The sequence below is a fragment of the Leptonychotes weddellii genome, chromosome 5 (assembly GCF_054177405.1).
Source record: "Leptonychotes weddellii isolate Sample4059 chromosome 5, ASM5417740v2, whole genome shotgun sequence".
NCBI classification, from domain to species: domain Eukaryota; kingdom Metazoa; phylum Chordata; class Mammalia; order Carnivora; family Phocidae; genus Leptonychotes; species Leptonychotes weddellii.
In genome coordinates this window covers 24,684,922-24,710,190 of record NC_138373.1, presented here as the reverse complement: position 1 = coordinate 24,710,190, position 25,269 = coordinate 24,684,922, and the positions used below count along the sequence as shown (strand labels likewise).

At 42.6% G+C, this 25,269-nt stretch overlaps 2 protein-coding genes across 2 annotated transcripts in view; one reads left to right on the top strand and one right to left on the bottom strand.

The window, feature by feature from the left end:
- Nucleotides 1-7,876, bottom strand: part of PDXDC1 (pyridoxal dependent decarboxylase domain containing 1) — a 51,141-nt gene extending 43,265 nt beyond the window's left edge. Inside the window, exon 1 of the mRNA XM_081819976.1 lies at nucleotides 7,704-7,876. Coding sequence (XP_081676102.1) covers nucleotides 7,704-7,724 — 21 coding nt within the window. The 5' untranslated portion in view covers nucleotides 7,725-7,876. The remainder of the gene's footprint in view (nucleotides 1-7,703) is intronic.
- Nucleotides 1-25,269, top strand: part of NTAN1 (N-terminal asparagine amidase) — a 192,996-nt gene that overhangs the window by 56,678 nt on the left and 111,049 nt on the right. The window lies entirely within an intron of this gene.

The window sequence follows — 25,269 nt, the reverse complement described above, 5'->3', positions numbered from 1 at the left end:
GTATTTTCTTTAGTTGAACCAAGTGTGACAACAAAAATCATATATTCATAAAATCATACTTTCACATGAATTAGGGAAAAAAATAACACCTCAACCCTGAATTCATAGACACTATTGTTTAGCAAAATCTAAGTTAAAAAGGGGGGGGCAGATTATAGGAACAGAAAGCATATTTGGGATCCACTGAAAGAGGCACAAGGGAACTTTTAAGGGAGATGCAAATGTTCCATATCTTGATCATGCTGGTGGTTATAGGTCTGTATTTAACTGCCAAAACTCAAACTGTATCATTAAAGTGGGTATTTTTATTACACATAAATTGTCCCTCAATTTTAAAAAGGTGGGTGAATTGATTTAAAATCAATTCAGAAGAAATATTAAGCAAATAATAGTGCAAATGGTACACTGATGTGACAAAATTCAAAGATGGTATATGAATAACTGCTATTTGGGAAACACAGAGCTAACCCTTTAAAGACAAGCAGCCCCCAGATGAAAGGGAAAAAGGAAGCCGAAAATACAAAAATCACAACATTCATCAAGAGAAGTAAATGATACTGTAGTTTCTATAAACTTTTTCAGGGGAGGAATGTTCATAATTGGGGAGTTGTAGGACTATTAACAAAGAAAAACTAAAGCATGTGAGAATACCAGCTGCTCATATTGGAGAGAAGACTGGGTTGTCATCAAATGCTAGTTTACAACATATGCGTTAGACATGTTAAAAGAAAAAATCACCACCTGAGCGCCTGAGTGGCTCAGTCAGTTAAGCATCTGCCTTCGGCTCGGGTCATGATTCTGGGGTCCTGGGATAGAGCCCCACATCGGGCTCCCTGCTCTGCAGGGAGTCTGCTTCTCCCTCTCCCTCTGCCCCCCCCCACCCCGCTGGTGCTCTCTCTTGCTCTCTCAAATAAACAAAAATCTTTTAAAAAAAATCACCACCTTTCTTCAATCGATCAATCAGAAAAAGCTCTAAAATCCTGGTTTGTTTTTTTTTTTAAGATTTATTTTTGAGAGCAAGCGAGAAAGAAAGAGAGAGAGAAAGCAAGAGCCAGGGGAGGGGCAAAGAAGCAGACTCCCCACTGAGCAGGGAGCCCAACTCGGACTCGATCCTGGGACTCCAGGATCATGACCTGAGCCAAAGGCAGCTGCTTAACCGACCGAGCCACCTAGGCGCTCCAAAATCCTGTGATTCTAACATACCAGCTTCTGTGGCCTTCCACATCTTTCTAAGCAAGGTGAATCCCGGAGATATCATGAAACTATCAACTCTCTCAAAATCATTACTTTTTCTCCCCAGTGAAAACATTGATAGTGCCTGCTATCTAGCACTAGTTCAACAAATACCCCCAATACTACACATCTCTGAGAAGCACCAAGCACACAGCAGCTGCGGCTCCACGAACACAGCTGTTCCTTTCCGGTCAAGGACAAGAGAACATTTTTGACAGCGATTCTCTGGGAAGTTGATATAGTGCCTTGCAAACCTGGCCTGCCTTTTTGGACTCTCAATTTCTACATTTGTAAATACTTTTGCCTCATTTCAACAGAAAAGTTTTTCATTAAGAACTAGGCACTACCGTCTGTGTCTTCTAAGAACTGGACACTCTTGGAAATCTCATGCTTGAGTGTGTCTGTGAGAACATGAAGACATACTGTAATCACTGGCTCATTAAGTAGCTTAATATTCCCAGGTGAAGAGGGATATTCAAATCTTGCATAGGGCATTAGTATTTAATCTTACTAATTCATCAAGAGGAGAGGCAAAAAAGAACATATGGGGAAAAGAAGAGGCAAAAATAGACGGCAGAGAAGAATCTGGTAGAAGGAGGCAGCAATTAGCTACATCAGATCAAACCTGTCACAGAAGCATGCAGAGGGTTAAAAATAAAGGGGGGGGGGCATTCAAATCACTCTCCTTAAGATATGTGTTGGGAAGGCTAGGGATCCAAGTTTCAACAAATGTATTCCTAGAGACCACTCCTCTGGAGAATCAATTTATTCAGGCTTTATATATATCATGAATAGATGCTTCCCAACAACTACACAGATGGAAAAGTACCACACACCAGGCAAGCTCTATTTCTAAGACGTTTACTAGTTCATCTGGAATCACACACTTATTCTGGAACACAAAAAATTGCCTACAGAAAAGCATGCTATCGTCACTTGAAAATAGAAGTCTTTCATTGAGATGTGGTTTTTTTTTTTTTTTTTTAAAGATTTTATTTCTTTATTTGAGACAGAGAGCATGAGAGACAGAGAGCATGAGAGGGAGGAGGGTCAGAGGGAGAAGCAGACTCCCTGCCGAGCAGGGAGCCCGATGCGGGACTCGATCCCGGGTCTCCAGGATCATGACCTGAGCCAAAGGCAGTCGTTTAACCAACTGAGCCACCCAGGCGCCCTGAGATGTGGTTCTTATAGGGAGTGCTTCCTAGGACTTGCTGGGGATGGAATCAGAAAGATAAAGATATCCATTATCCTCACCAATATCACTCTATCCCATACTGAACTGGAACTCCATAGGACTAACGCTGCTAGCCTTATCTTTCTGAGGAAAGGAACCCATTGATTCTGAGGCCTTTGTGTGTTATCTATGCATCTTCAGACCTTTAGGGCTGAGCTGTGTGAAACTGCCTACATTCAACCTTTTTTAATGCACAAAACCCACAACTTAATAGGATTCCATCTAACACAATGTCCAGTCTTATAAGTCAGTCAGTCTTACTAGGATCCTGAGATCACTACAGCTAAATGTTCAATGTCATGGAGTTGCATTTTATTTTATTTTATTTTTTAAGTAAGCTCCATGCCCAGCATGGAGCCCAACATGGGGCTTGAACTCACGACCCTGAGATCGAGACCTGAGCTGAAATCGAGTCAGACACTCAACCCAACTGAGCCACCCAGGCACCCCGTGGAGTTGCATTTTAAAGTGAGGGCTGTTTCTGCTTTTCCGCATACAGGAAGAAGGGTTATATGAGAAAAGTGTACTCCTCCCTCAGTCCTTTTAAACTGAGAATGCATTTTCCACAGAAATAAAAAGTGGACAGGGTCCCAGGCTAGACCTCAAGGACGATCCAACTTTAAGGCAACTAAATACTTAGCATTTAATAAAGCAAAAAACAACTGCAGTAACAGAAATCAAAACAAACAAAAAAATTAAAAATAATGAATATTTTCATTTTGAATATTGCTTGGAAAAAATAGATGTATGCTAGATTTTGGATATTTTCAAAGTGATTAGAGAAATATTTTTTATATCTAATTTAACTTCAAAATGTGAAACAGGTTTCCTTTCCCTTATGTTCTACCAGCAATTAATATGAGGCACAATCATATTATAAAGTAAGCATTTACATTTCATTTACATTTTTAAAAAACTCTAGAAAAGACACGATTCTGACATTCCACCCAAAGAATCTCTACAAAAATCTTTCCTGGTTACTCAATTCCATGCATTCCCCATTTTTTCCTTAATACTTTTTACCCCACCTTGCTATACAAGGATTTGTCTAAACATGTATGCCCCTACCAGAACATAACCTCCTGCAAAGATCAGGTCTAATTCACCTCGTGTTTCTCTCAGCACTTGGCTCTGACCATAGCTGGCTTTCAATAAAAACTATAAATCAAAGCAGGCTACTGCTTTAGGTGAAAACAGCTGACCTTAAACTCAGGCAACTCCTCTCTATAATTTTAACTCATAATCCTAGATATGGTGGAACACGCACTGGACTGGGGATCATCAACAGCTCTGTCACTGACTGCCTCTGCAATCTTGAATAAATCAAAAATCACCGAGGCCATAAATTTTTAGGATCAGGAATTTTGTACCATGTTTTCCCAGACACCCAGCATTTGATAATCATTTACCACTTCAGCCACCACGCACCCGTATGCAAAACCCTTACTTTATGATGATATAGGGATCAGCTTTAAATGAATGCTAAAATTACAGGCTATCATTCCCGTTCCCTTTTCTATGTAAGATCTACAAAGTCAGACCACAGAAAATGGTTATTTTTTTTCAAACATGTCTAATAGGTGTTCCTTTCGTGAGCTTTTAAAATAAAAAACAGGAATTGAAATTCTGGTAGTCTTCGTCAGTAATAATCAGGAATGTTCCAGTCATGCTCCTATTGCTCCTTGTAAGGATGAAAGAATTTTCCAAAATCAGGTCCAAAGGGCGGTGAGGGACTTCGCTCAGAAAGAGTACAAGAAAAAATAATGGGTAGGGTTGCAATTATTTCGATCAGAAGCAGAGTCAAAGTTGCCTCTTGTAGAGACAAGAATTAAATATAAAACAAATAAACGAGCTCCACTCTATAGTGCTGCCCAACATGGAAACGTTCTCCATCTGCACTGTCCGGCAGTGCAGCCACAAGCCACACCATGACTGTCGAGCACTTGAAATGTGCCCAATGAGAAACTGAGTTTTAGATTTTACTTAATTTTAACTAATCTAAATTTAAGTAGCCAGATGGGGCTAGCAGCTACCATACCGAACACGCAGCTACAGATTCCCTAAGTCTGTGGGTCTCAACCAGAGGCAGTTTCCCCAACCCCCAGGGAACAATTTCTTCATTTGATGACTTTGGTTCAGAAATGCTACAGGGAGAGGCCAGGGATGCTGCTCAACATTCTACAATGCACAGGACAGCTTCTCACAAGAGCATTATCCAGCCCAGAATGCCAGGAGGGCTGAGTTTAAGTTTACTCAAGGTTGGAACTAAAGTAAATGCAAATAAATTGCAATACACTTTGTCGAAATGTAATACCCAGGAAGAATGAGCTTTTCCAAGCAACAGGAAAAGGTCTGGGCTGTTGTACAAGTTTAAAGTAGCAGGTTTTTACTGAAAAGTGTATATTTTTGTTTGTTTGTTAACTTATTAAGTGTATATTTTGTTTGTTAACTTATTAAGATCTGAAGCATCAGAGTAATTACTTCCTGTGGCATTTTTAAAACTTGATTATTAACGTAAGTAAACATTGTGAGACTATGCGATAGGGCCTTGTTCCTTATGAGCTGGACATAGAGTATTGAGGGGCTGAGGCTCCTACAACTACTCTTCCAGTTTGAATGCCCTGCCCCTTCCAATTGACCTGTCTTGGTTTCTTGAGACCTCACTAAGTTCAGATACAATGGATAGTACTGTGAAAGAAAAGTAACCAAAGAAAACGGCTCTGTCATCACAGGTCTCCCATCTACATATTATCTAAAGAAAAAGCAAGAGTACAGGATTATATTTGGACCAAAGGAAATGTACTAACTGATTCTACTAAATGATGATGGACTACTACATTTTAGAGAGAGCGATTACTTGAAGTTAGAGGATGGGAATCAAATAACATTGTGGTTTCTGTAGCCAGTATAAATTATGCAAGGATCGGTTTAAATGGGATCATTCAGAACTGCTCCAATAGTTTATATTTGCAATGTAGAATTTAGCCCAGAGGAGCCTATTCCTCAAAGAAACAGGAATAATGGACACAATTCAATGTTTTTACTTTGATTCAAACTATTTTTCAGAACATGAAATCCTCAACATTCATATTATAGCAATTCTTTTCCTTTTCTGCCCACTTAGCACCAACAGAAATTGTTCACTACATGTGAGGCCCTCTACTGCTACAGGGAATACAAAAATAAGACATAGTCTTAGTCCTGAAAAACTTACATTCAGAATTTCCACACTGGCCTAAGGCAGAAACTTCCAGCCCACACATTCTGAATTCCTCAAAGATCACTGCCATTTTTGTGAATGTTCCAGTCTTAAGCACTCTGGAGTTTCAGTACCTCTTCAGATCTTCATTTAGAGTTTACGATCTTTTATCATCAATTAACATTTATAGGGAGAAACCAGTATTATTGACTAATTAAATGCCAGAAAAGTAATATTTAAAGTGGGATTCCAACCCACTCTGTTTTTGCAGATTTGCCTATAAAAAAATATTCTTGGAGGAAAGATCACGCCAGTTCTTTAGGTTTCTAACTGAAAAGACACAAAGCCCATCCTGTCTTATGAAACTGGACAGGAAACAACACTGAAGGGGCAATCTTAGCGTCATTTTATATTCAACTATTGGCATCACACATATGATCTAGACCAGGATTCTCAGCCTCAGCACGACTAACATTTTAAGCAGATATTCTCTGGTATGGAGGCTCTCCTGTGCAAGGTGGGATGTTTAGCAGCATCCTTGGCCTCTACCCACTAGGTGCCAGCAGCACCTTCGTACACCCCCCCCCCCGTTGTGACAATCAAAAAGGTCTCCAAACAAGTTGCCAAATGTCCCCTAGGGAACAAAACTGCAACCGTGGCTGAGAATCACTGACCCAGCCTGTAACTCAAAAGTACCACAAGGTAGACACCGTGTACTAAAAGCCTGGAAAGACTTCATTCCTAGCCAGCAAAACATATAACATTAAAAACAGTTTCTTTTCTTGACTGCCTTCCGCCCAATTTATGAGAAACCTGACGTGTAAGCTATACCACTGCGTGCACATGAAGATATCTGGCTGAACTGGTACAATTACTCCCTTCAACTTTCCAGTGACAAGGGAACCAATCTACAGCAGCTACCACACCGAAGGGGGGAAAAAACATGACAAAGTATGTCATTTCTGCCAATTCAAAACCAAAACAAGGCAATCTCAAAACACTAACATTGCTCCCGAATTCTGCATGCACAAAAAAACAACAAAAACAAAAAACCAACAACAACAACAACAACCTGGGTCTGCACGAGCAGACTCCCAAGCTTGAAGAGGAAGAACCTGGGAGGGAAGGCAGAATGCCAGGTTCTGAAGACTGGTATCCATAAAGAGATCCAAACACTGGTTCTCACTTACGAGCCCTAAATCCGGGACAATTAGAATCCACTCCCCTTGCCAGATTAGTCAGCCAGGTACACCCCGGGGCTGCTTCCCCAAAGCAAACTAAATGAAAGCGAGGCTATCAGGGGATTTCGGATTCCCCACCCCCCCCACCCCACGGAAAGAGGGAGCCACAAGCTGTGGAGTAGCAGCAACCCCCAAAACGCAATTCACCATCTACAGAAGACCCATCCCTTCTTGATCTTGGGGGGGCGGCGGGGGGTCCTTCACGGGTGTTCACAAACTACAGCACCAGAATCACGTGGGGGAACTTGTTAAACAGGCAGATCCCCGTCCCGCCCCCATGAGGGTCCGACCCGACGGCCGAAAATCGAGGTGTTTACCAAGGGCCCCAGGTGATTCCTATTCATGCTGAAGTTGGAAAACCACTGCTTCAGCATTGTTTTCCCCCTAACTTGGAGACCACAGAAAATCTACAGGCTTGCAGTTGGCTCCGAAACCACCGGGGCTTCTGTCCAGGCTCTTCTGGGGCTGTAAATGGTTAGCTCTGTCATCCGAAAGGGTGAGCCGAGCTCGGGCAGGCCCCAAGGTCGGCCCCGCGGCCCCCGCACTGGGCTCCGGGCAGAACCGGCCCGGCCTCTCCCGGCCCACGGGGACCCGAGGGACTCCCGGCCCCGTGACGTGACCAGGCCTCAGCCGCGAGCGCCCGGCCGGACGCCCTCGCGGCCAGGCCTCCTCAGGCAGGGCCAGTTAGCCCCCGGGCCCCTCCCCGGTCACAATGGCAGCTCGCGACCGGGAAACAGTCGCCCCGGAGCCGGGTGGCCCCCGGGCCGGAGCGCCGCCCCCCAGCCCGAGTACGGACCTTCTCCAGGGACGCGTCCATGGCTGAGGCGGCCGGCGGAGCCCGATGGAGGCTCCGCGGCCCCGGCGCTACTTCCGCCTCCCGCGGCCCGCCGTGGTTTCCACGCTGGCAGCGCTGACGTCCCCCGCGGCCGCGGCCGGCGGGGCGGAGACGAGGAGGAGCTGCCCGGCGTCGCCGCGGGGTGGGAAATCTGCGGGTCTCAGGGAGGCGAGGCGAGGCGGGGCGGGGCGGGGCGGGGCGGGGCGGGGCCCCTCGGGGCGGGCGGGGCCCTCTGGGCTTCCGTACCTGGCCTTCACGCCGGCCAGCCCTAACGTTCCCAGGTGAGGGGGGCGAGACACGGCGGAGCCGCTCCAAACTTCCAGAAGCCCGTCGCAGGCGTCGGGGTAGACATATAATAACCGCAAGTGACCACTCCTGCGCTGAGAGGCTGGAAATGCTCGTGACGCACCTGTAGTTCCGGGCCTAAGCTTCCAAGTTTCCCCCACTGTCAACATCCCTCAGGAATGGAACAGGCCATGCACCACGGAAGGGCGGGGCTGGCGAGCTCCCCCGCGCATGCGCAGGATCGGCAGTTTACTAGGTGCCGAGGGGTTTGCGGGGCTTCAGGTATTAGGTTCCCAAGTGACGCGTGCTCAAAAAAGGGTGCGATCTGGGGTATTTGCCTCAGATCTTACCGCAGGATTCCAGACAGAAAAGACTTTGAGACAGCTGGTCCAGCTTCCTCCATTATGTCAAGCCATAATTATGACTTGTCAGGGGACAATAATAATAATAGTCAGCTGCTCCTGTTCCACTTTATACTGCAACAGCCCTATGATGGAGAGATCGTTATCCATTTCCCAATGCCAGTCTAGGTAGGATCCAGACCCAAGCACTCTGACTGCAGCGCCTGTCCATTACACATAACTGCCTCCATAACCGCTTCCACCCCTGCGGTATAATCATGATGTGTTTCTAACGAATGGGAGCGGGTATACATTTGCTTATTATATTCCTTTAATGAGGAAAACGTAAATAGACCAGTCTACCACGTTTGCAGCCAGTAAAATACTTCACCAAAGACCGATGACGTTAAAACCACAAAACCATCCCCTTTCTCTCCTGTGCACATCTCTTCTGAAATCTGCGTAAATGACTGGGTCACATTTTCAGTGTAGTAGTTACACATTTTGTGCTATCTAACTTGTGTTTGGTAAATTGCCCAGTTATGTTAATAAAATCGTTTTCTACCAAAAGAAGCATAGTGTGCCGGTTCATAGTGTACCATGGGAACTATTCAGATTCTCCAAAGAGTTCTGCAAACAGAAGGATAGATTTGTCTATTTATGTCTTCCAAGGTCTAACATGGAATGTACCTCTACTTGAGCAAAACAAATCACTTTTCTAACTTATGAAAACGTTCAGGGAGCCTGGGTGGCTCAGTTAAGCGTCTGCCTTCAGCTCAGGTCATGATCCCAGGATCCTGGCATCGAATTCTGCATCAGGACCTTTGCTCAGCAGGGAGCCTGCTTCTCTCTCGGCCTGCTCTGCCCACAGCTGTCCCTGCTTGTTCTCACTCGCTCTCTGACAAATAAATAAAATCTGGAAAAAAAAAAAAAAAAGTTCAAACATTTAGAAAAAATTGAGGGCGCCTGGGTGGCTCAGTCAGTTGGACGTCTGCCTTCAGCTCAGGTCATGATCCCAGGCTCCAGGGATCGAGACCCCCTTCGGGCTCCCTGCTGGGCGGGGAGCCTGTTTCACCCTCTCCCTCTGCCCCCCCCCACTCCTGCTTGCTCTCACTCTCTAGTGCTCTCTCTCTCTCTTAAATAAATAAAATCTTTAAAAAAAATTGAAAGAACTGTGCAGTGAACAACCACATGCCTACTTTCTAGATGCTACAATGAACACTTCCCTATTTTTGCTTTATTTCATAAGCATCTATCCATCAATATGTCTTCTGTTTTGATACACTTCAAAGTTGCAGACATCAATATATTTCACCCCTGAAGATCTCAGCATGGATATCATTAAAATTCATAATTTCTAAAGCTACCTCCAAGTATCTTTGCATTATATTACAAAGCAGATTCTACAAAACAGAAACTAGAGAGATGAAACTAACCTTTTCTATTCTAAAAGTAAACTTTAAAACATGAAAATTATCCCCCCATGAAAAAGTGGGAATAACTGGTTCGTTTAATATTTACCCAAATAGGGCTGGCTTCGGCAGCACATATGCTAATATTTACCCAAATATATTCGTTGGCTGCCACCTTGGGACAGTTATGTGCTAGAAATACAAAAATAAGATACTATCCCTGCCTTTAAGGAAACACTGTTTAGAGGTTTTTACTTTGGGACCCAGGGGAAGGCCTGTGAAAACACCTGAAACTGTACCCCAAATTTTGTATGTGAGTGCATTTGTCTGCCCTAACCTGTAACTTTTTGAATCAACCAAGTGACACGTATGGAAAATGTATTTATTATTCACCATGGCATTGTAAAATTAATAAATTACCAAAAAGTGAGAGGGAAGAGGCAAGGTGAGTAGGAATGTAAATGGAATCACGAATGTCTTCAACTTCATTTCAGAGTGTAAGTAAATACTCTTTAAAAGGGCTAAATCAAGATTCAAAGTTTTAAGTGTAATATTTAAAGGCATAAAGAGTGTTCACTTTTGGGGCGCCTGGGTGGCTCAGTTGGTTAAGCGGCTGCCTTCGGCTCAGGTCATGATCCTGGAGTCCCGGGATCGAGTCCCATATCGGGCTCCCTGCTCAGCGGGGGGTCTGCTTCTCCCTCTGACCCTCTTCCCTCTCGTGCTCTCTGTCTCTCATTCTCTCTCAAATAAAATCTTTTTTAAAAAAAAGTGTTCACTTTTATTTCTAGAAGAAATAAAATTAAGTAACAAAAATCAGGAGGTGGAGAGGATAGGAGAGCTGGTGCAAATGGCAAAAAATTTCCCATTTTTCAGAGTAAGGAAACAATAGATTCTTTCTAAATTAAGAAACAGATACAAGGATATTTTTTTACAAAGTAAAAGGTGAAAGCTTCTATGGAATGGGAGTAGGGGTTTAGAGATGAGGGAAAAGAAATTGGCAATATCCCATTTTATATTCTTCTGCACTATCTGAATTTATACGATTTGCATGCATTTCTCTTATGAATTAAAAAAGTTAAGTAAATTACCTATAAAAAATAGATTTCAATCATTTTTTAAACCTTACCTGGCAATTTCAGAGAGAAGTCTGCAATTCCTAAAGGCGACTTGAGGTGGCAACGCTGAGACCTTGTTTCATTAGTTTTGCCAAGTTCATGAACATAGTTAAAAAAACAAAACAAAACCAACAAAAAAACAGGTTTTATTGTTAAAATATAGGAAACAGGGGCACCTGGGTGGCTCAGTCATTGAGCGTCTGCCTTCGGCTCAGGTCATGATCCCAGGGTCCTGGGATCGAGCCCCATATTGGGCTCCCTGCTCAGCGGGAAGCCTGCTTCTCCCTCTCCCACTTCCCCTGCTTGTGTTCCCTCTCTCGCTGTGTCTCTGTCAAATAAATAAATAAAACCTTTTTAAAAATATACAAGAAACAGCTTAAAAGAAATGAATTGTCCTTTTGACTAACACCCTATAATCACCGTCCCCTCCATGAGAGGAACCTTTTCAGACACCCTATAAATCCTCTGGGAGCCCCTGCCTGAAAAAATCCCAGCTCCCCCACCCCAAGAAAAAATAACCACTTTCTGACCTTTACAGCAATATCCTTACAATTACTTTGTAGTTTTACCACCCAAATATGCATTCATAAACGCTATAAAAATATATCTATAAATATATACAGTTTCTTAATATAGTCTCTATATATACATATATAGTCACTTTTAATCTATAGGTTTTCCTATATCTTGCTTTTTCCTTTACATTTAATTTGTTGAAGACATCAGGTTACTGTTCTAGAATTTTCCTTAGTCTCGATTTTCCTCGGTTCTCTGTATTTCCTGCAAATTGGTAGTTGGATCTAAGGCTTAATCAGGTTCAGGTTTAAAGGTTCTGCAGACCTATTCAGAGACGGCTGTTGTTCTCTTCATCAAGAGGCATGCAGTACCTGGTTTTCTCTTTTTGTGTTGTTAGCAGGCGCTAACATTCTTCACTTTACATTAATTCTGACCTAAATGAGAAAAGCTGTGAATTTTCTCATGCCATCTACATTTTTATATCCAAGGAAGTTTGCCAAGATATGATTTCTTATCACCCTTTCGTTGTTGTTTGACATAATTTTAGACGTAGGAAAGTTGCAAGAGGAGTACAAAGAACTCTTAAACTCTTCACCCAAATTCCCCAAATGTTAACATGTCACTGCATTTGTTATAATGAATACATAAATATGAATATACACATATTTTTCTCTGAATCATTTCCTAGTTGGTTGCAGATGATGTCCTTTCATCTCTAAATAATTTAATGATATTACTCTATTCATATTTTGACAATTTTCCCTGTAAAGTCTTTAATAGAAAGTCTGGAATAGGGGTGCCTGGGTGGCTCAGTCGGTTAAGCATCTTGCCTTTGGCTCAGGTCATAATCTCAAGGTCCTGGGATGGAGTCTGACTTCGGACTCCCTGCTCAGCAGGGAGCCTGCTTCCCCCTCTCCCTCTGCTGCTCCCCCGGCTTGTGCTCTCTCTGTGTCAAATAAATAAATAAAATCTTTTTTACACTTGATCTTAGCCAAAAGGCCGAGAAGCGATAAATAAAATCTTTTTAAAAAATTGTTAAAAACAAAGCATAAGAGAAAAAAGAAAGTCTGGAATAGTGTGCTCTCGAATGGTTCTTTAGTCTTCATATATCTTACAACAGATTGGAATACAGGACAAATACTTTGTAGAATGTCCATCAATGTGTGATTTCCACCTATTTTTAGAAGATCCTAATGTATATTTAGAATGCTTAGTGCTTTTCCTCCATATGGACCTTGTATGGACCAGAGTCCCACCTGATATAAAAGTAGACAAATTTCTTATTTTTCACAAACTGCAGATAAGGAATAATCATGTTTTCCTCCCAAGAAGCCTACAAAAGATTATAAAAGTATTCTTTCAACTGTAGACTTATAAAGCAAAGGTATAAATATTGGATTATACAGGGGCCAGCTTTTCCCTGGTTCATAGAAGAACACACTGTACAAGCTCAGATTCTAGATCCAAATAAATCTGGGCTCTTCAAACCGAAAAGCTACTTGGGCCAATTGCTTAACTTGTGCTGTTTTCATTTACTGATCTGAAAATTCAGGTTATATTCGTCTTTCAGTGTTCTTCAAGCATTCTTGTGGCTTTTACATCCAAAAAACAAGCAAACAACCCCCTCCCCCCGTGGAGCACATCCACATCCTCCTCCAGTTACATCTATGGTCTCAATTTTCCTCACACACGTACCACCAATTCATTTCAATCTGGCTTCAGCTGCTTCGTTCCACTGAAACCTCACTAAAATCATCCCCATCCATTTTACACGATGTGTCTGCATTAGATCCAGATAATCGCCTCCTTTTTGAAACCAAGACTCCCCTTGCTTCCCAAGATCAAATTCTCTCGGTTGTGCTCTTTGTCTGCCTGCCTCTTCCCCATCCTTTGTCCTCTCTCCAACATTTAATTGCTGGATTTCCTCAGCACTCAGCCCTAACACTTTTCTCCCTCTGCCTTGTGTCCTCCGCTCTTTCCCTTAACATCTATACCAATGTTGTTTTCAAACTCACAGTCAACTCGTCAACGAGTTGTGAAATCAATTTAGTGGGTCATGACTAGCAATTTTGAAAAACTGAATTGGATTAGAAAACATCATGGCACATAATAGGGAGGAAGGATAATTAGGAAACAATCCAAATGTCCATCAACAGGCAAAAAGAAAAATATTTGTTGCCTACCCATATGACACCAGCCATAAAAAGGAACAAACTACTGACATGTGGAACATCATAAAAATCAGCATTTTCTGTAAAGGTCCAGGTGGCAAATGGTAAATATTTTAGGCTTTGGGGACCATTCAGCCTGTCACAACTCTGAAGAGCATGAAAGTAGTCATAGACAATATGTAAACAAATGAGTCAATGCTATGTCCCAATAACACTTTATTTACGGACCCTGGATTTTGAATTCCATACAATTTTCACATCATGAAATATTCTTCTTCTGTTCCCCCCCACCCCCAACCATTTGAAAATATAAAGCCATTCTTAGCTCTTGTATTTAATTTTATTTTTTTTAGCCTCATGTTTATATAAATAGTCAGTGGGCCAGATTTGGCCTAGAGGCTGTAGTTTGCAGATTCCTTTCACAAATGACCCTCAGAAACATTATGCTGAGTGAAAGAAGCCAAATATAAATGAATACATACTCTGTGTAATTCCAATTACATGAAATTCTAGGCAGTGCACACGACTCACCTGTAATGACAGAAAGCCTGGGGCCAAGGATAGAGGGGAATTAACTGCACATGGGTCATAGGGAATTTTTGAAGGTGATAGAAATTTTATTTAATTTAATTAATTAATTTATTTAAAGATTTTATTTATTTATTTGAGAGAGAAAGAATGAGACAGAGAGAGCATGAGAGGGGGGAGGGTCAGAGGGAGAAGCAGACCCCCCCCATCGAGCAGGGAGCCCAATGCGAGACTCGATCCCAGGACTCCAGCATCATGACCTGAGCTGAAGGCAGTCGCTTAACCAACTGTGCCACCCAGGCACCCAGAAATTTTATGTTAAATTGTGGTATACAGAGGTATATGCCTTTTCCCAACTCGTTGAACTGTACATGTAATATGGATGTATTTTATTATATGTAAATAAAGTTGATAAAATTATATCAATGAAGTTGATAAAAAATATCAGAGTGTATTGCATGTAGTAAGGGTCACCATGTTTCCAAAACTTGTGATCCAGTTACGTACATTCATAGATGGGCATCGAACTCATCCTCTTCTGCCCACAACAAAGGGCTCCTCGACATTCTCCATTCCAGTAAAGGCACCATCACCAGCCCGGTGGTTCAAGCCAGGAAACTGGTGTCTTTCTCACCTACTTCTCTTTCCCCAACCTCTTCCAATCCAGATACCCCTTAAATATCTCTCACAGCTGTCCACATCTCCATCTCCACACCTTGACCGTGCCATACCTAAGCAATCTCTGTAGCCAAACTGTTCTGAACACAGCCACCAGAGTAGTCTGTTAAACAGGGAAATCGGATCCTCTGCGTAGAAGCCTTGGGTTGTCCATGATGTGAAGCATATATCCTTCACATGGCCCACAAATATGGTGTGGCCTCTTTCTACCTCCTTGCATCTCAGCTCTCATTTTTCTCCTCTCCTTCTCCTTCTTCTTTTTCTTGATTTTATTTATTTGAGAGAATGAGTGAGAAAGAGAGAGAGAGAAAGAAGGAGCAGGGGGAGGGGCAAAGGGGGAGGGAGAAGCAGATGCCCCGCTGAGCAGGTAGCCCAACGTGGGGCTCAATCTGGAGACACTGGGACCATAACCTGAGCTGAAGGCAGACGCTTAACCAACTGAGCCACCCTGGTACGCCTCCCTTGTGCTTCTAATACAGCAGGTTCCTCCATGAGAAGTGGTTTTCTTTAACTGGATTGTTCTTTCCTTCCCCTTGTTAAACTTCTAACCTCTTTGTATTTTCTCAGGGAAATGTCATAAGTGTTTGTATAGGCACCTTCACTTCTTCTTCCGTGTACTTAGAGCAATTATAATTATTTGCTTAATGTCTGTCTCCCATGATAGACGATAAATGCTATTTCTGCAAATACAGTCTGTCCGTAATATTACTTTGTCCCCAGTAACTAGCAGGTAGACTCTAAAAATGGTTGTAGAATGAACGGATGGATGAATAATGAATCTACACACTGGCACAATGTGAAGATTTTATTTCCAGACATTTCCAGTGCTTCCAGTCTGGTTTTAATGAATATTACACGTTAAAGACATTCCACGGGCCAAGCAAGCAATTTTACATCCCAAGTCTCCATAGCCTAGTGTCTGGGATGTAGTGAGAATTCAGTGAATGCATTAATTAGTTAATTTATTTATTAAATAAATAAATAAATTGAATGCATTAATTCAACAAATACTTTCTGAGAGTCCGCTATATGCCAGGCAGTGTTCTACAAATCAGGGACACGATGATTGAGAGTCTCTGCATTTGTGGATCTTACATTCCATTGGAATGGAGAGATAACAGATAACTCTATAATACTAAGTAGTTGTACGTGCCATCAGGAAAATAGAGCAGGATAAGAGAATAGAGAGTAAATTATGAATGAACCCAACCCTCGGGCTGTAAATTTGAAATCTCTGTTCCAAAACATGGAGAATATTTGTTCACTGATAATTAGCTGGAAATAAAAGAATACTAACCAAACCAACCACTACAATGGACAATTTATCATTAATTTTCAGGACCTTGATGAAGGCATTCCCATTGATTTTTCTATTATTCAAAGGACCTTTCTTTGATGTTTGAGCAGTTCTCGCCATTCACAGACTTATCATTATCCAAATATCATGGGAGCAGGGTTGGGCATGAGGTCTTGGAAAATCTGAAGCAGGTGTGTTAAGATTGATGCAGCCATATGAAAAAAAAATTTAACTGACATTTTAAGCTACATTTCAACTTATGTTTAAGACTCTTTCTTCCCTAAAGTAAAACTTGAATGATACTGAGTATTTTAGTTGACATGGTAAATAGGTAAAATAGTGTAAAAAGGTAAATTCTACCTTTCACTTGTTTCAGATTTATGTTTTATGAAATAATTCAGCCTTCTCTGAAACTGTGTGTCCCAAAGGATAATAAACAAAACATTAACATACAGTAATTAAAAAGGAAAAAATGTGCAAATGGTCAATAAACACACTGAAAATCAACATTACTACTGATCAAAAATGCAAAAATCAAGTGAGATAGCATTTCTGCTTATCAAAGTAACAAGGTTTTGTTTGTTTTTAATAATATCTACTGTTAGGGGCACCTGGGTGGTTCAATCAGTGAAGCGTCTGCCTTCGGCTCAGGTCAGGATCTCAGGGTCCTACCATCGAGCCCCATCTCGGGCTCCCTGCTGAGCGAGGAGTCTGCTTCTCCCTCTGCCCCCTCGTCCCAATTGTGCTCTCTCTCCCTCTCTCTCTTTCTCTCTCTCTCTCACTCTCTCTCAAGTAAATAAATAAAATCTTAAAAAAAATAATATCAACTGTTAAGGAAGAAAATACTCTTATTCATTACTGATAGAATTTCAAATTGTTATTAAACCTTTTATAGGCTTCAATGATACTGAACAGAATCAATTTGGCAATTTATCATCTTCTGGCTCCATATCCACTATTTTTGCCTGCTCTGAACAATGGGTCTGGGCCTTGCAAATATTTGCCCCTCACCAGCTGGTGCGATGTTAAGTTTTTTCAGTAGAGGGCGCTGGGGAGACACTGCAGGAAGAAAGGGTTTTGTTTCCAGGTTCTTCCTGGTGATGTCTCCAGTGCCCAGCTCCTGCAGCTGGTCTTGAAAGTAAAGAAAACTACTGTGTGTCTCCTCTACTCTCAATTCTTCATTTCTGACACCAGATGTGTGGGTTTTCCACTCACCAAGCTGTTTTCTGGGTGTCCTACAATTTAACTCAATTCTGATGCTGTCTACCCAGAGATCATGTCAGATGCCACAAGGGTTCAGTCCCACAGTCTGTCCTCCCCCTTCAGATGCCCATTGCAAGTCTAGGTTGTCACCTGTGATTGTAGCCCATTGGCTATAAATCGGCGATTTCAAGACCCCCCCACCCCCTACCCCAGGGTTCAATTACTTTGCTAGAGAGGCTCACAGAACTCAGGAAAACAGCTTACTTACTAGATAACGAGCTTGTTAGAAAAGGATGTAGGCAAGATGGAAGAGATGCATAGGGCAAGGTATGAAGAAAGGATGTGGAGCTTCCATGCTCTCTGAGTGCTCCATTCTCTCCAAATCTCCATATGTTCACACCCCAGAAGCTCTCTGAACCCGTTCATTTTGGCTTTTTATGGAGAAGACTTCATTACACAGGCATGGTTGATATGGTTGATTAAATCATTGGTCAACGGCAATTGAACTCAGGCTCCAGCCGCTCTCCCTTCCCTGGAGGTAGGAGGCTGGGGGTGGGGCTGAAAGGTCCCACCCTCTAATCCCGTGGTCGGTCCGTGGTCGGTTCCCTTGGCAACCAACCAACCCCCCCCCCCCCCCCCACCGCCCCGGCTTTCCAAAAGTCACTTCATTCAGCTTTAAGGCTCTGGAGCTATTTCAGGAACTGAGTACAAAAGACCAAATACCATAACAAAAAAATGCTCTCTTATTGCTTAGGAAATTCCAAAGGTTTTAGGAGCTCTCAGCCAGAAACGGAATGAGGATCAAATATACATTTCCTATTATAAATCACAATATCCCATGTTGGCACCCCCCCCAATGGTTTTGTAGCAGAGTACCTCCAATGAGACCCTGCCCTGTAACGGCTTACCCTAGAGGGCAGATTTCCAGCAAACGCCACCAGCCAGCAGGGCATGATAACCACTGACTTTGCCATTCAGTGAGCCAGGGCTGCGCCCTCCCAACAAGGTCAGGATCTCAGCCCTGGGAGGGGGAAAGGTCTTCCTTGTGTGTTTTATCTCAGTCCTGGCAGTAGGGCTGACCCGTATACCTCCTCCTTCTAGACCCCTTAGGCTTCTCTTATTACCCAAACCCTCATTATGCCAGTCCCCCATTAACAATTCTGCATAGAGTCAATCCTCATTATCTGTAGATTCCATATTTGCAAACTCAACTACTTGCAAAAGTTTATTTGGGGGGCACCTGGGTGGCTCAGTCGTTAAGCATCTGCCTTCGGCTCAGGTCATGATCCCAGCGTCCTGGGATCGAGCCCCACATCAGGCTCCCTGCTCTGCGGGAAGCCTGCTTCTCCCTCTCCCACTCCCTCTACTTGTGTTCCCTTTTCCGCTGTGTCTCTCTCTGTCAAATAAATAAATAAAATCTTAAAAAAAAAAAAGTTTATTTGGAACCCCCAAATCGATACTGACACTTTCGCTGTTAGTTGAAGGCATGCGCATGCGCGCGGCAGCAACACCGTTAAGTCAACCGGCTTGCATATTCCCGGCTGCACTGGATCCGGGATCCAGGCGACACTGTGCCTTCATGTTGCTGCTCTCAGACTGTAAACAAGTGTCCCTTTCACAGTCTATGTAGTGCCCCGTTTCCCACATTTTTGTGCTGTTAGTGCATTGGCTGTTTAAAATGACCCTTAAGCATAGCGCTAAGTTGCTGTCTAGCATTCCTGAGGGCAGGAAGGCTGTCTGTCATACGTCTTCAGTAGAAAACACCTGTAGATAAGCTTTGTTCAGACATGAGTTATAATGTCGTAGGCTGAGAGTTCAGTGTGAATGAATCAACACTATATTAAATGAGATGAGAAACGCAAAGCAAGGTTATGGGTCCATCAGTTGATGAAAATGCTGTGACCACAGCCTCCAAGGGACCCTAACCCTGGAAAAGTCATGGTTCAACATTTGCTAATTTAAGTGTTCATAGCAACTTTATAGAATATAACTACTTTGAAAAATAAGAATCAACTGTATTACACTTTCCCCATTTTTTAAAGATTTTATTTATTTAAAAAATTTTTTTAATAGATTTTATTTATTTATTTGCCAGAGAGAGAGCATGAGAGAGCACAAGGAGGGGCATCAGCAGAGGGAGAGGGAGAAGCAGACGCCCCGATGAGCAAGGAGCCTGACTTGGGGCTCCATCTCGGGACCCCAAGATCATGACCTGAGCCAAAGGCAGACACTTAATCAACTGAGCCACCCAGGCGCCCCAGCTTTCCCCGTTCTAATTATGATGTGACTTCTTTCTCTGATCAGATCAGAGTACTAAACTCCTCCCTAGATCAGTATTCTACTAATTAGCTATTTCTTCCACATATTAGTGGAGTCATACATTTCCGATAGTAACTGGAGTTTCAGAGGTGCAAAAAAAGCATAATTGGAGAAGAAAAGCCTCCATAATTAATTCACCTTTTATGTGGAAATTCTTAACTTATTTGCATTTTGAATATGCAATATCTTTAAAGCTACCTCTAATGTTGGGTTTTCCATGATTTCAGATTTTTAAATTTCCTCTCTTTTTAATGCATTTTAGGAAGACTTACTTGCAAAGCTACTTCTTTTTTTCCCAAAACTTAACAATGGAAAATTAATGAAATAAATTTAATTGCTCTATTATCCCACACTAACTGTAGGCAGAATAGTTACTTAAAATAAAGCTGGTGAAAACAGAGTTCCTGAGCCAGAGAAACCTCTACTTCAAATAGTTCTTCCAAATTGCACCATTTCAAAATACCAAGTTGCAGGTTGGACTCTAGAGTCCACCACCTCTGTGGAGAAATCCATGCCATGTTTTTAGTATTCTACTGGTGGCAGGATAGAAGGACAAGGAAGTGTTCCAAACTTCTAAACAAGAGCAAAGCACAGATACAGTTTGGCCTCAGTGTTTTGTTTCAGCTCTGGTCAACATCAAAATGTTCTAAAACCCATGGTATTGATCCAAGCAACTTTCACATTATTTGTGTCAATGTCAAGGGTGTGAGAGTTGCCTAGGTCATAGAGACAGAGTTTTTAGGCATCGTTTTTCCACGTTAGAGCTGAGAAGTAATGATTTCATGACAGAATTGCTTAATATTGTTTCTGCTAACAGGAGAAACTGAGGTTCTGGTGGGAAGCAGGCTTATAGCTTCTTCCCTCTAATCTCCCTTCTGACTTTTTCCAGCTAGAGCACCTATCCTTTATCTCTCAGTGCATGTTCAGACAGGGAACAGGCAGTGGTGGTGGTTCTTACTCTTACCTCCATAATTTCATTCCCATCTAAATAAAAATAACTTTTTAATTCACCCATCCAAATAAAAATAACTTTTAAAAAAAGATTTTATGTATTTGAGAGAGAGAGAGAGCACAAGCAGGGGGAAGGGTAGAAGGAGAAGCAGACTCCCCGCCGAGCAGGGAGCTGGACTTGGGGCTCGATCCCAGGACCCCAGGATCATGACCTGAGCCGAAGGCAGACGCTTAACCCACTGAGCCACCCAGGCACCCCAAAAATAACTTTTAAAAAGAAAGTCATACAGCAGTCCCTCCCACCGATTATCCCCAGGGGAATGCATCCCAAGACCCTCCAGTGGATGCCGGAACCCGCGGACAGTACTGAAAACATATATGCTATGTTTTTTCCTATACATACATACCTATGATAAAGCTTAGTTTATAAATCAGGCACAGTAAGAGATTCACAACAATAACTAATGATAAAATAGAACAATTATAAATATAATCTGTAATAAATGTTACATGAATGTGATCTCTCAAAATATCTTACTGTCTGGTACTCACCCTTCTGGTGATGACATGAGGTGATAAAATGCCTGCAAAATGAGATGAAGTGAGGTGAATGACGTAGGCACTCTGACGTAAGCTTAGGCTACTATTGACCCTCTGATGATTCGTCACAAGGTGGATCATCTGCTGCCTGACTGTGGTTGGTGACCTCTGGTCCCTGAAAGTGCAAATAAGGGGTGGGGTGAGAGTAGTAGTAATTAGTGTAGTATAATTTGCATAAAGCATAGCTCTTTTAATTCATCTGTAGCTACACTAAGCAAAGACCAGGTGCCTCCTGGGCACACCCAGCTTCAAGCCAACACACCCTCTTCCATTTGGATCCCTGCTGGAGAAATTCCAGAGAAAGGGTTCTGGAATGAAGGAATGGGTGGGCCGAAGGGAAGAGGGGGTTTCCACAGTTTCCTTGTCAGCCTCCCGTGAGCCTCAAGACAGTTTCCTGCTCTGTGCCCATACCCAGGAACTAGTAATGTCTTAGAGGTGATCTTGATAGGGCTTGAGGAGCTTCAATGACCTTTTTTTTTTTTAATAGATTTTGTTTATTTATTTGAGAGAAAGAGAGAGTATGAGCAGGGGGCAGAGCAGAGGGAGAGGGAGAAGCAGATTCCCCGCCGAGCAGGGAGCACGACATGGGGCTCCATCTCAGGGCCCCAGGATCACGACCTGAGCTGAAGGTAGATGCTTAACCGACTGAGCCAGCCAGGCACCCCTCCTTTTTTTTTTTTTTTTTTTTACTTTTTAGGGATAGCCTTAACTGATTGCTTCCTCTGCTCTTTGTCTTGCAGCCTTTTAAGCATAGAAGCCTTCCATTTGTCAGTAGAAATTTCAGAGAAATCTTCAAGAGGAGATAGAAGATTTTAGGCACTGTGGCCCACAGGGTGTTTCTTATGAAGTCCCGGTTCATTTAAATAAAATGAAATAATCACTGTTACAATAAGCTTCATTGTAATCATCCTAATGTATTTTTAATGTGATCCTTAGTTGTACATTGAAACTCAGTTCCCACAGTAGTGTTTATTCCCTGCTGAAAGCCTTCCTCATGAAATGCCTCTTTTACATTTGAACACAGCACTGTGTTCTCCAGCTATCTCCCACTGTTCAGGGATATTAATGTCACATGGAATGTGTCGCCTCATTATTGCCGGAGGGCTCCGAATCACAGCTTGCACAGATGATGAAGCATCGATGTAATGAATTAATTTATCTTAGAGCATCTCCTCTTGTTTGAAGGCTATGCAGGTCCTTCAGCATTTGCTTGAGTAATAGGTTGTCCTTAATAACCGGATTTTTTAATTGTTTTTAAGAAGAGACAAGTATATAGCAACCCATGTAAAACCATCTCAGCCTTCTTAGTATTTATTTATCTTTCTTTCAATGCCCATTAAGCAAATATGTTGAGCTGCTTGATAAAGATCACCATAGATTTTGGAGGATATATGTCCCTGCAGATTGTTGGCAATTTCCTCCCTCGCTGGGTTTCTAGGAGTAAATGAGTTAATGTGTTGGGTGCCTCGTAGGTAAAAGACACACGTAGTGGGCTCTCAGTGATTGTCAGCACCAACCTTCAGGGGTGCCAGATTTAGCAAAATAAAAAAAAATAGTGCTTCGTCAACTTTGAATTTCAGATAAGCAGTGAAAGTTTTTTAGTATAAGTCTGTCCCAAATATTGCATGGGACATACTTACACTAAAAAAGTTATGCATTGTCAACTGAAATTTCAAAGTTAACTGGACATCCCTTATTTCACCTGGACACCACCCTAATCCCTCCCCACCCCAACTTTCCTGCTTCTGGTCTCCAATTTTGCTCTATTATTCTCTCTAACAAATTTGGTCAAGGGGATGGTATAGGAATCATCTGGGAATTTTTCTTTTTTTCATAATGAAGGCTACAATTTCCTCTAGGCGGCAATGAGATTTTTAAAAAAGGCATTGTGAATACAAATTCTTGCCACAAGCATATAGGTTAGTGCTTGGCATATCATAGTGCTCAAGAATATTGATCTATTGAGTGAATGAATGAAAAAGTACTGGACCAACAGATAGTCCTAATCTATACACATTGAGAAATGGGCAGTTTCATTTCAGCTAACATGATCAATGAGATCAGAAGGGTTACAGAGAAGGTAGATATGATAAAGCAGGGTGCAGTAGGCTGAATTATGGCCCTCCAAAGATGTCCACGCCTGAATCCCCAGAACCTGAGAATACATTATCTTATATGGCAAAAAGGAGTTTGTAGATGACCCTTGAGGTAAGGATCTTGAGATATGGAGATTATCCTGGATTATCCAGATGGGCTGAATGTAATCACAAGGGTCCTTCTAAGAGCGAGACAGGCAGGTCAGAGTTGGAAATGATTGTGCGACAACAGAAGTAGTGGGGGATGCTTGGCTGCTGACTTTGGGTCAAAGAACACAGAAATTGGCAGATTCCCAAGAATTGAAGAGAATGGGTGTATTAGTCAGCTAGGGCTGCCAGAACAAAATACCACAGACTAGGTGGGTTAAAAAATGTTTATTTTTCTCACAGTTCAGGAGGCTAGAAGTCCAAGGTCAAGGTGTCAGCCGGGCTGGTTTCTCCAGAGGCCTCTCTCCTTGGCTTGCAGGTGGCTTCCTTCTCTCACTGGGTCCCCACACCATCTTTCCTCTGTGCATGCACTGCCCTGGTGCCTCTTTGTGTCCACATTTCCTCTTCTTTTTTTTTAAAAGATTTTATTTATTTATTTGACACAGAGAGAGAGAGAGCACAAGTAGGCAGAGCAGCAGGCAGAGGGAGAGGGAGAAGCAGGCTCTCCGCTGAGCAGGGAGCCCGATGTGGGGCTCGATCCCAGGACCCTGGGATCATGACCTGAGCTGAAGGCAGCCGCTTAACCGACTGAGCCACCCAGGCACTCCCACATTTCCTCTTCTTATCAGGACACCAGTCAGATTGGACTGGGGTCCCATCCTGAGGGCCTCATTTTTCACTCAATTACCTCTTTTTTTTTTTTTTTAATATTTTATTTATTTGACAGAGAGAAAGACAGCCAGAGAGGGAACACAAGCAGGGGGAGTGGGAGAGGGAGAAGCAGGCTCCCCACTGAGCAGGGAGCCCGATGTGGGGCTTGATCCCAGGACCCTGGGATCATGACCTGAGCCGAAGGCAGACGCTTAACGACTGAACCACCCAGGTGCCCCTCAATTACCTCTTTTAAAGGCTCTATCTCCAAAACAATCACATTCTGAGATACTGGGGGTTAGGGCTCCCACATATGAATTTTGGGAGGGACCCAATCAGCCCATAACAATAAGGTAGACAAATGGAGGAAGTGTGCAAAATAACCGGTCAGTCCCCCAGAGTGGAGACTAAGGTGATAGATACGTAACAATTCAGTGCAATGCAAAGTAATCTGGGGTTGGACACCAGACCTAAAAAAGGACTTCAGTGGGACAACTGGCAATAATTTGAATAAGGTCTGTAGATTAGGTAATAGTATTACATGAGTGATAATTTTCTGGTTTTGATCATGGTACTGCGGTTATGCAAGATGTCAGTATTTGGGGAAGCTTGGGTGATGCCTATATGGGAACTCTGTACTATTTTTGTAACTTTTTTCTAAGTCTGGAATCATTTGGAAATGAAAATTTAAAATCAAAACAAATTAAAATGAGGGGTGCCTCATCCTTTCCCTCTCCCTCTGCCCTCCCCGTTCGCACGTGTGCGCGCGCTCTCTCTCAAACAAAATGAATCTTTAAAAAAATTAAAAGGAAATAAAATAGGGTAAATAAATAGAAGAGGGAGAGAATGAGAATAGGTTTGGATGTGTCAGAGAAGGAGGAAAAGAAGCAAGGAGGGCTGAGTTCCTTGGGGTCAGAGATGGTACCTGTGGCTGAGGTCCCCAGTGACCCCCTGCTTCTGGGACACTGCTTGGGAGCTCAGGATGTTTTGCAGGGCAATATTCAGTGAGGTCCCTCCAGCCTCACTTCTCATTCACGAAAGGCTTCACATTTCAACTTCTGGATTTGTCTCCTAAGTGACATGACAGCCTATTGTGTGCGTTGGAAGGGTGAATTCCTTGCATGTAAATATTTAACATACACCGCCCTCTCGGTAACTGGAATTTGGTATCCCTTCTTTCACCTTTCCTTTTCTTCCATCTCTACCAACCTATTTTT